The sequence below is a fragment of the Schistocerca gregaria genome, chromosome 6 (genome assembly GCF_023897955.1).
Source record: "Schistocerca gregaria isolate iqSchGreg1 chromosome 6, iqSchGreg1.2, whole genome shotgun sequence".
Taxonomy (NCBI): domain Eukaryota; kingdom Metazoa; phylum Arthropoda; class Insecta; order Orthoptera; family Acrididae; genus Schistocerca; species Schistocerca gregaria.
This window is the reverse complement of record NC_064925.1, coordinates 76983889-76996347: the sequence shown is the minus strand read 5'-3', so window position 1 is coordinate 76996347 and position 12459 is coordinate 76983889. Positions and strand designations below refer to the sequence as shown.

The following is a 12459-nucleotide window of genomic DNA, read 5'->3' as shown; positions in this document are numbered from 1 at the left end:
TTCTCTCTTTCCATCCGTTTAGCTCTGCTCCTGTGCTACATAAATTGAGATGTTCCAGAGAAACAAAGATCAGTGGAATACCCTGTCACTAGTTGGAAATCGGTTATCAGCTTCATCGAATTTAATGAACAGAAATTTCCTAATAACTCCAAAGACAACTTAGCACTTTGCTACAGGAGATGTTCGCAATATCACTGAAAAGTATTGCCAGCATCTCCCATTACATATATTCTCTAATGACCACATATCAAGCACATTTCCCACAATGTGTACTGTGGGTAGCAAGTTCTGAAAACGAATGTTACCTTTCATATGAAGCTGAAATTGACTGTGTCTTTGATGCTGATCTTTACTGATTCTTCACATTTTAATTATTCACATTTCTTTCATAGATATTCTGATCTGCTTCATCCAGGAACACTATGCATCAAAAAGAAAAGCAGTTAAAATTAAATTCAAAAACAGGCAGTTGTAATTAAGAATATGTATTTGCTGAAAAAAATCAGTCTGATACAAATTAGAATGCTTCCAGTTATGACATCAAAATCTTTCAGTCTTAAAAAAATTACATCTATTTACACATACAATATAAAATTAACAAAACACTTTCTCCAATTGGTTTTAGTTTTCAACAGATACGGAAGCTAGATTCCAGCATAAAAATACAGACCTATCAACAACTATCAAGACTAAGATAACGTGCTGAGCATATACAAAAACATTTACAAATGATATTTACAATTATCAGTATCACAGTAATCCAAAGCTCCATTTGGCTGTCTTCCTATTCAAAATGGGATTCTGTGTGACTAGGGAGAAATACAAATAGCAGACACACACCACAAGGTAATTCAAGATGATTGTATGAAATTGTACAAAAGATTCTGCTCAACAATACAGTTAGCAATATGAGTAAATTGGTACAAACAGAGCAACTGAATCCCTATATTAAATGAACAAGAACCTCCACGATCAAACATCTCTGAATATTCCAATTCTATAATATATTCTGCAAACTTCAGTAAGTGAAATTCTAGGATGGAAGCAAACAAACATGAGTAGAGACTGTTCCACCCATAACCACTCACACTCTCCAAACACCCCAGCCTTTGGCTTCAGTGAAAATCACTGCCAGTGGGTGCATTTGTGTGTCTATGTGGTTGTGTGAATATAATTCAACTAAAACGAGCAGTTGCAAAGCCTTTCCTCATTTCTGTGTATTCAGTACTTACTTGAAATAATGAAAGTTGTTTCCAGGAATAACTTCTTGTCAAATTCAGTTTGTTTCATAGTTTCAATACTAAATGGTACAAAAAAGGGGTTACCTTGGCTGTAAGTATTGTTATGGTTCTCTTTTCGCCAAAAATAACAGTGAGACCTTCTCATCACATATTAATAAAAACAGTAACAGAAAAACTTACAAGAGAAGGTCAAGATTTCAAAGAATTTCTTTCCATATTAAATTACAAACATGTTAGACAATATTTGTCAATTATAATGACACAAAAAAATTAGACAGGTTTAATCACCACAATGTTCAACCAATTCTCATAAGACATGACTAGGCACACTATTACAAAAGAAAAAAAAGAAAATTTTGTCCCACATGCTCAATGTTCCTTTACCTTTTCACAATGTACACAGTCTGGAAATAAATATCAATTATGTTTCCTGCAGTCTCATTTGTTATTAATGCTTTGAAATTAGTTCCATTACATGTCTTACATAAATTTATTTGTAAATATCGACATTGTCTTTCATTAATATTTTCCCAAACAGTAAGCACAAGATTTAATTTAGTGCCTGTACTCTTGTGTTTCAGCTGTTTTTGTAGGAGTGGGATGAGGTGGAGAGTGTTTTACCCTACTGTGCTGTAGTGAGAAACAAAAGTTCTTCCGGTATTCAGAGCCACTGACATATCCAGAGGTAGCAGCAACATACAATTTATGGTATTACTCTTCATAAAAATAATGCTAATGCATAAGGAACAAAGACATCAGTGAAATACTCAACAAACTACATGTTCAGAAGAAGGTATATCTATTACTATTACTCTTGCCATTCTAGGGGCACCTATGCATTGTAAGTTGGATACAATCAAACCTGACTGTGGTGACAGACAGATCTATGGGGAGGAGGGGGCAAAGAGGGCTGGGAGGTAGTGAAACTTCATGTTGACATGATGTGCATAGTACTTCTAAACAATGCCACATTCTTTAACCTTCAAGGCAATTATCATGAATCTGTTGCACAGTTGCTTGAATGTAAGGAGTTTCCACTACAGACAAATTGCTGTTTTAAACTGTGTGTATCCATCAGAATGGTGTCCTAAAACATCGCATGAAGAAATCTGTAACCATGTCTGTTGATAACACCCTCCTGTAGTAGATGCTGCCACCTGTGAAAAGTGTAGTTACATAGTTGCTCAAAGAAATTGCTTTCAGTATATCGTGGTGCACATAAGAAGGCAGCTGTGTGATAGCTTCTGTGCAAAGAGACAGACAGAATACTTTTTGGTGTGACCAGTGTGCTCTCTGCCCCATCCTGTACCTCACACTCCAGCTGTTGCTTACCACACTAACTGGCAACGCATGGGTGAGTGCTGCATTTGGCCACAGTTTCCACTTCTGGCTCTGTCTGCCAGAATTTATGTACTTTGGAAACTATCACTGTTGATCCTTAATATAATACTTATTGTGTTGTTGCATGCCACTCATAATGAAGAGTGTAGTGGCTAATTAACCACATCATATATAAACTAATATGAAAATCAACACTTAACACGGCCCCAGTGTGTGCTACAGGCAGGTATGATACAATTACATTAATGGCTGGAGCATGAAGTGGTACATGCTCCTTGGCACTGTGCATCATGCCACCACCTGTCTTCTTACATCCACACCACTATTATAATCATAATATAGAAGAATGTTTGCAGCTATACAAAAATATTCCCAGAATGAAGGATAGGGAATTCATCTGCACATAAGTTATGGATAAGAAAAGACAACATCTTAGTGTACTTGTAATGTGGATTCCTACTGCTGTAATATTAAACTGATTTGGCAACACTAACAAGTTGTGACATTGCTTAACACCTTACAGCCATTAGAAGTACATATCTACTATTCCAAATGAAAAATTAAATGAGTTGTGTATGTTTTCAATTTTATTCAGAATAATTACCATACCTAAGGCAGTGTAATTACTATATTGTTACAGAATGTCATGAAAGAAGCATACACTGAAGAAATCTAAACAACTTTCTGTAAGAAATTATGGATGATATAACTGTTTATTTACAATCAGAAATTAACAGTATGACTACAGAGAGGTGCGGTACACCTTCCCATGATGCTATGGTAGCAGCAGCAGCAGCAGATGATGATGATGATGATGATGATGATGATGATGATACATGCAGTTGGAGAGTGACCTTTTTGTCTTCACAAACCAGCAAGAGCAACTTGGTATAATTCTGCAGCTTTGTTGCAGACCATTATGTATATATCTCACACTGCTGTTTTCTCTCTACAAAACATTAATAAGTATGATCATCAATCATCGGTGGCAGCACTGTTTACCTATGTAAACATTGATATACTTCATTAACTTGTTTTTCCCAATGAAGTGAATTAACTACAGTTTAAACAGATCTGTCAAGCAGTGTGGATATTCAAACTGAAGAATCATCATCAGCAGTGTAATCACTTTTGCTTCTGTTAAGTCTGAGCTGAGTGTATTCTGCATCTTCATCCTCCCAATCAAGAGATTTATCTAGAATAGTTTTTGGAAATCAATCCACCCACTACAATAGTACCTATAAATGTCAACAATTAAAGCACAGGCCAAAGAGAAAAGTATACAGATGATGTGAAGCATCTGGAGAATTCAGCAAACAATCTACAAGCACAAATAAAAGGAAACCACTGTACATAAAATCAACAGGGCAGAAAGGAAAGAAGAAGCATCACATGACATGCCAGTGTTTGACATCTTGGATGGAAACTTAAAGCACGTCAGTACTCAGGCAATACAAGGTAATAACAAAGAGCGGGAAAGTACAAAAAGTGATGAGCATTTCTTTAGAACAAATTACTAAAACAAGGTAATAACAAAGAGTGGGAAAGTACAAAAAGTGATGAGCATTTCTTTAGAAAATGGTTCGGCTATGCAACATCAAGCCAAAAGCATCTGATTGAATTGTGATGATAGTCAATAAATTAGACACTTCTGTTAGTAGAGTTCTTTAATGTCTCACTGAACAGCTGTAAGGCATAACAGTTTTCACCATTACTATTGACCGAGCGAGGTGGCGCAGTGGCTAGCACACTGGACTCGCATTCGGGAGGACGACATTTTCCGTGATTTCCCTAGATCACTCCAGGCAAATGCTGGGATGGTTCAATTGAAAGGGCACAGCCGTCTTCCTTCCCTAATCCGATGAGACCGATGACCTCGCTGTCTGGTCTTCTCCCCGAAACAACCCAACCCTCACCATGACTATCAGCTTAAATAAATGTGACCTGGAGTAGAAAAAAAGTTACTAGTAAAATCAGTTACATTTTCTCTCAAATTGTCATAAGGGTGACACACAAAACTGAGTAAACAGTTCCTATTCACATAGTTAATCCATGGTAACCACACTGTCAATATGGAGATTAACAGTCAACAGATTACTGAGTGAAACTTCCTGACAGGTGGAACCTATGTGGGAGATGAAGACTCTACGCTGGGACATTGAGCAAGTGCTCCACTGACTGAGCTACCGAAACATGAGTTACGACCTGCACTCACAGTTTTATTTCCACCAGTACCTCACTTTCTACCTTTCAAACTTCACAGAAGTTCTCATGCAAATTTGCAGGACCAGAAAGAATATTTCATTGTGGAAGCATTCCCCAGACTGTAGCTACACTAAATCTCTGTTTGAAACATGTGACATATTCAGAAGGCACAATGTAACACTCAAATACAATGCACGAATGCCCCAAGAATGGCAAGAGTGAAACTTACCATATACAAGATTATGATTTTATTTTCATTCCTGGGAAATTTTTTCAGAAGGCATGTGCAATCTCTGGCAATGGCTTCTCTCTTTAATTTCTATTGCAGCAAATATAGTTCCTCTGATTCTAAAAGTACACTTCCTCACGAACAGTACATAACTAGTTACACACAAATCTCACTTCCCTACACAGTGTCAGATAGGCTACTAAATAAAACAGGTGCCAACAGAATGAACAGAAGCAGAATGGATGAATTTCCACCTGTTACCATGATCAGCAGAGACTCTTCAGCAGTGTTGAAGGAAGTGATACTACGCCAGTAAATGAAACAGCTTTGAACTTCTCTGACTGTCATTTTTACAGATAGCAAAGTGTTTTCTAATGCAGACAATGAGGAGTATCCATAAGAAAGTTTTCAGTGCATGTGGAAACCCAACTTAGAAATATTTTATACAATGAACATCTTCAGTTCCAATCTTTCCTTCTGCTGAGAATGGTTTAGTAATTTCCCTTCAATCATATATGTTTATAACAAATTATTACTTTGAAATTCCAAGTGTTAATCTCCAAAAGTAAATGCCACTGCATTAATATTGCTGTTACAAAAACCATGAACATACCACATAAAGTAATTAATAACAATTTAAAAATAAGCAGATTTACTTTACATAGCACCAAATGGTTAGCACCAATAAGAACATCAAGATTTATGCAGCCATGCATACACGCACCATAAAAATGCCAGTTACCTAGGATTCAGATTAAAGTAGCCTATGTTTCATCATTGAACATATATGGTTTGGAACAAGTTAGAAAAATAAAAAAAAATCTAATAAAAAATAACAGAATGCTGTGCATCACAAACTCCAAAATAGCACTGACTTTCGTGGGATATTGTTGGGGAGATCACAGTAAAACCCTAATGCTTACAGATCACTTGTACTTCTACTTCATGGAACATAACAAAAACACATTCTCACTCAAAGCATTCATTTCTTTCAGGACTATGTTGTACACTGTACCTAGGCTGATAAAAGAAAATTACAATGCACTGTCTACTAACATCTGAATCTTCTGGTGTATAATAAATATCCAGCATTCTTGATACATAAGGTTTCTGAAAGGCTTTTTCAACACAGAGATCTTGATACAGTTAAATTATAGGGAAACTGCTGACAGTTATTTTAATAATACACTAATAACATCTATATGTCTTAATTTATGAAGCAAGCAAATGAAGCCTTAACATCAATGAATGTCACTCACAGGCCAAAAAGTAACTACATATAGAAATAATATAAATGTCAATACTGGTAAATAATGTACTAAAATATTTTTTCTTTCACTCAGTAGCAAAAACCATTCAGTACACAATTCCCTTCAGTAGTCTTTACTCTCATCTCCATTTACAACAAAATGCTTCCCTCCACGCAACAGTTTGACAATGGTAAGAGCCATCTTCTCTTCAGCTTCCTGTACTGCTGATTTACCCGATGCATTCTTCAAATCCAACCTTGGAGATGCAAGCTGCAACAATGTTTCAACAAGTCTTATGTTGCCAACATAACAAGCATAATGCAAAGCTGTGTTCCCATGCCAATCCTGAATATCTGGATCTGCAGACCGCCTTAACAAAAGCTGCGCAACCTGAAGTCTCTGATTTTGACAAGCAAAGTGGAGTGGTGTTGCAGCTTTGGTCCGAGTCCGTACATCTACAAGTGCACCAGCATCAATCAGCAAACGTGTAAGATCTAAACGCCCATGCATAGCTGCAACATGTAATGGTGTAAAGCCCTCACCATCACAAACATTCACATCAAGTATATGGTGTGAGTGCTCTTCATCAGTTCCATTTTCATCTGAATTAACATCATTTTCCGGTTGACACTTTTCACAAGTACATAATGGGTGACATTTTTCATGCTGTTGTTCTGGCTGTGCTGCCTTCTGTGATGCAGCTTCATCATTAGCATCAAGTCCCATGTAATAACAAGCAAGTCTTGTGTCACCAGCAGCTATTGCTTTCAGAAGCTTCTCTACATTCCGCATCCCCTGTGTAGTCTCGGGCAAGACTCCATAAAATACTTTTTTTGTCTTTGAACCTTTCTGCAGTGATGCACCTGACACTTTCCTGGGTTTCACACTGTCACTGAAATCAAGAGTCTTCTTTGATGAAGCTGCTACATGGAGTTCTTTGCTTTTTGATGTGAGGTTTGTTACAATGCCATTACTACTACCAGGCATTAGACCACTTGGTGGCATTGTTTTTATGGCCCTCATCAGAAGCCTTGTAATGTGGATGTTGTGGGCATAATCAAGGGGCGTTATGTGGCGTTTATTCTCTGCTCCTGGCCGTGCACCATTTTCCAAAAGCAAATGGACAATACCCTCATAACCCCAGCGAGCAGCATTATGAAGAGCAGTATTACCTTGACTATTTGCACAATTAATATTTAATTTCAGTCCAACATGTTCAGCAAAATATATGATTGCCTTCACACAGCCTTCATGGCCATTATTACATGCCAAATGAAGTGGAGTATTGCCTTCATTGTCAGCAATATCTATGTGTGCACCTGCATGGACCAACAGTAACAGTGCATTCTGATAACCTTTGGCAGCAGCATAATGCACAGGAGTTGAACCACTATAGTCACAGGCATTAACATTAGAACCATACTTCAGAAGAAGATCAACCATAGTTGGGCGCCCAAACATGCAGGCCACATGGAGTGCTGTAAAACCTCTGTCATCACATGAATTAATTGTGGGAGTAGTGTTGCACAAGCTTTTCGAAATGATACTCTCGCATTTATCACAGGAACATAATGGATGGCATAATTTCAATATTATATCATTTTTCTTGGTAGATGATTCTCTCTCTCTCATAGAATTTGAACCAATGCTTCTATCCAGAATGCCTTTCACCTCACTTTCATTTCCAAGCTTTATCTGTTCAAACAAATATTCAATACCACTAGGCTCAGCAGACACACTCTGTTGTTCCTCATCAGCCTTCTTGTACTTGTCATATTTTTCTTCATAAACTATTTGAGCTTCTGGAATGGAAGATCCTAGGAAAAGACCAGAGTTAATGTGTTCAATTGCAGCTTCTAAGGATGTAATTAAGAAACTATATTCATCCACTTGACATTTAGACGGATTTGAAAAATGAAACTGTTTCATAAATGTCAAGTGAGCAATCCAGTTAGGTAGACCAGTTTTAATTACAAGGAAAACTATCATAGGCAACAGATCATCTGCAGCAATAACATTACCAACAAAAAGGTCAGGACTGTTCTTGCTAGGATGTTGCTTTGTGATGGCTCCCAACATACGTTTCAGACACCCAACCTTGCCCAATACAGTACTGTACCCATCAATACGAGCGAGCTCCTGCTTCGCCCATGGCACAGTATCATATAGATCTTGACGAACACCTAAATCCCTCAACTGGATATCTGAAAGATTTCGAATGATTTTATTCAAATTGGCGTCGTCATGAGCAGTACAGGCTGTTACACCTTTTATTACTTTCTTATACACAGTGTGAAGCATGTAGGTTTCCACTGCTAATTTAACATTCTCAAGAAGATGTTTATTTGTACTTGTTCTTTCTCGTAGACGGCTGTCTCTTAGAGCATTCTGTAAACAAATTGTGTACAGACTACCAACTAAATCTTTCTGCACTTGAAGCGGTTCAAACTCCAAATTATTATTACACGAAAGAAAATCACGAATCAACTGATCAATTTTTTCAAGTACATCCCTACCTCTACTTTCCGTCCACAACAAGTCTATACAGTCCCTCAAAGTCTGAAGACTAATGACTACTGAGGAGTTACTGCTCACTGGACCAAAATCTGAATGACGTTCAAGTGGGTGTTCTAAACATAATACTTTATACTTCAATAGATCATCTGTGTAATACGTTTCTTCGAACAGAATATGAGTTGTCAAGGGTCTCGAAATATCGTTTTCTTCGACTGTAACCACACGATTACAAATGCGGACGTCCCGATCATTTAGCGTTCTAAAATGACTCTCTGGTAATTCGTCGCTTGGAATCAAAATGTGGCTAAAAAAATCCTCTACGGTAAGAGCGTACTTTGGCACTGATCCTTCACACGGTACACAAATTATCCATCCTTCGACAGTTGCTTTCTGAAACAATTCTGTGTGTTCCGTCTGCAACATGTGAAAAAACGGATTTTCATTGAGATCTTCATCGTACGATTCCATGACAACGACCACAGATCACACAAACGGTTGACAACACTACAACTTCACGGCATTAACACCAAATCAACAAGATCCAATAGTTGTCATACTCCTTTTCTTATGTAACTGTTCCACGCACAACTCCCTCCTTCACTGACATTTCAGTAAACACATACGCACCAAAGATTAGACTGTTACGAAACTCTCCGCTCATTCGTACAAACCAAAGATGTTAAAATCTATGGAGATGTCCTAACGCCGTAAAAATAAAGATAGGGTGTCTGCCATTCCTTTGAGACCAAAACATTGTATGTAGCACAGTCTAACATAATAGTCGCGACACCTCGCGTCGATTTTGTTGCCTACCGCGCCGGGAGCGCCCCATGCGGCCAGTAACTTAAACTGTGAGTTCGGTGCGATCGTGAAAGCGAAGAGCGGTTGTTTATTTTGATTTCTTCAATGGTTTTTACAAGCAGGAGCGTTTGTAGCGCAATAAATTGCAGCAACAAGAGGAAGAAGACACCACAGCTGTCTTTTTTAGGTTTCCTAAGGATCCTGAGAGGTATACACCATCATGTTACTAAACTGTATCGTCAGGATTCACTTGCAAACTACATGTGAATTAATTATTAATGTTTCGTTTTAGGAGCCGAAAATGACTGGTTAATAGCAGACGAGAAGACCTTATGAAAACAGACCCAGTTTAACTCTATAATAATATTAGGTTTTGTTCGCTACATTTCGAACAAAAACATTTCGTGAACGCAGACAATAATAAACTTGTGTGGAATGCAGTATCCACTCTGTTTGACATCCCAAATAAGCCATCTCAACTGACGATGAAGAGGAAACTGTCACTAAGATTCGACAATCCATCTAAAGCTGTAAAACAGTCCTATGACAGAAGCATCTAGTTCAGCTCTCCATGTATCTGCCAGATTTGTATGAATCGTCAACAAAGACCTGCTTTGACGATGAAGTGGTTATTAAGTGCAGTTATTCGTGTCTTACAAAAGCGTAATGTTTGGTATGTATTTCATTCACTTCTGTTGTTAGTCACTTAATTTTCCTTGCTTCCTTCGTGTGGTGACATTACTTTGTTAACACCTTGTTCACTGACAGATTGTTTGAAAATTATTCAAATATTTGGTTTTGCGTGAAATTTAATGTTATCAGCTCAATATAATGTTTTCAACATAGTTCAGCCACTATTTGGTAGTTGCTTGTCCCACTTAGAATAACATAAAGATGATGGTCGTACTTGTGGCACGTGCGAATCTGTGTGTTTATATTCTTTTGATATCAACGAGGTAAGCTGCAATTCTATCCAACGTCACAAGTGTTTCTTCACGAATGTGTTGTAGCTTGCCACTCGATTCATGGATCTTGTCCAAACTTGCGCTTTTTTTAGAATCATTTTTAGAAACATATATGCCTTCAGATACTACACAAACCCTCGGAGGCAAGAAAATAACTCAAATATTTCGTAAATTTCGTAGGAAATGGATGCAAAAGAAACATTATGCTTACGACGGGTCTGATGTTCTCCTTACTCGCCGCTTGGAGCGCTAGTGTGGCTCCATCTGTAAAACGGTAACAATTTTTACAGCAGTGAGTGTCGCGACTGTTATGTTAGACTGTGGTATGTAGCATGTGCCCTTCGCTGTGTTGTTTTCGAAATAATAACATCAGAATGGTTACTTGTGGTGCCTACGGATGTCCTAACAGAAGCGGAAAGTCAGCTGTTACTTTCCACAGGTAAATGCTACAGCTAAACAAATAATTATGGTTTAAACAAGGACTGGGTCCTTCAGTGATTTCACTCATTGGCTTCAGACTTTTATATTTACGATACATAGTTTCCCAAAGGACGCCACAAGGAAAAATTTGTGGATCAAGGCATTCCTGGGAACCAACAAAATATTCTAGAATAGGTTCAGAGCTTTCCAAGATCAATTGTCACCATGAAATGTCGGAGATGGGGCCATGCCGTGCATTTTCTCAGTGTTTTCCTCATACTCGTAGTGTGTAAGTTGTACTATATGTTTCATACATGACTGTAATTTTGAAGTGCATGATACATATATTCATTGATGAGCCAAAACATTATGACCACCTGCTTAGTAGCTTGTTTCTCCGTCCTTGGAATGAAATACGTCACTGATTCTGCATATAAAGGATCCAAAAGTTTGTCGATAGGTTTGTGGAGTTATGTGGCATTGTAGGTCATGTAATTTGCGTAAAAAACGGCAGCTGATTTACGTAAGCAGTGCTGACGCCTGATAGCGACCCAGATGGGTTCCATAGGATTTACGCCAGGTGGGACATCAACATGAGTTCATTATAATTCTCCTTAAACCACTGTAGCATAGTTCTGGCTCTGAGACACGGACAATTATACTACTCAAAGCCATCGGGCAAGCAAGCATAAAGGGATGCAAGTGGTTTGCAGCTGTCAGTGTTTTTCTGATAAATACCACATGTCCCACTCCAGCACAGTAGAATGTCTCCCATAGCACAATACTGCTCCCATCAGCCAGAGCGTCCATGGCCCACTGCATGTTTCCAGTCACCATTAACCTCAATGGCGGTCTTTGTGGAAATAGCCAGCGACCTATTGTAGCAAAAATTTAATTTACCCAAGGAGCCAGCACATTTCCATTGATCCTGATGGTTCTGTGCCCACTACAATTGTAACTACGATATTGTTGGGTCGACATGTGAACATGTAGGAGTGGTCTGCTGCGGAGCTCCATGTTCAACAGTGTACAATAAATAGTGTGCTTCAAAACACTTGTACATGCACTAGCATTGTGCTTTTTCAGCAGAGATGCCACAGATCACCATCAGACAAGCCTCTGAACCCCATGTTCTGTGAAGAGTTGTGGACATCCAACCATTTAGCGCCTAGTGGTAATTTCACTGTACTATCTCTTTCTGTAGATCCTCACAACAGCAGCAGATGAACATTCGACCAGCTTCGCTATTTTCAAGGTACTTGTTCACAGGATCTGTGTAATAATAATCTGCCCTTTTTCAAAGTCGCTTATCTCAATGGATTTTCTCATTTGTAACCCATATCTTCGCTAGAATGATTCCCCCCCCCCCCCCCCCCCCCCCCAATCTAGTGCTCCACTTACATACTTCTGTTACCATGTCACGTGACGTGCAAGCAATGCCACCAAGCGGCATCCAATATTGCATTGGCCAGTGGGCAATTTTCTAAAAG

General features: G+C 38.4%; 1 protein-coding gene across 1 annotated transcript; it reads right to left on the bottom strand.

Annotated features, from left to right (window-relative positions):
• Positions 1 to 469: 469 nt before the first annotated feature.
• Positions 470 to 9556, bottom strand: LOC126278229 (ankyrin repeat domain-containing protein 27-like). Its single transcript, XM_049978209.1, has one exon. It carries the CDS (start codon positions 9249 to 9251, stop codon positions 6390 to 6392), a length of 2862 nt encoding a protein of 953 aa, XP_049834166.1. The 5' UTR covers positions 9252 to 9556; the 3' UTR covers positions 470 to 6389.
• Positions 9557 to 12459: the final 2903 nt, after the last annotated feature.

Bases quoted from the DNA above. Each gene is read 5' to 3' on its own strand.
- LOC126278229 (XM_049978209.1), bottom strand. From the start codon at position 9,251: ATGGAATCGTACGATGAAGATCTCAATGAAAATCCGTTTTTTCACATG.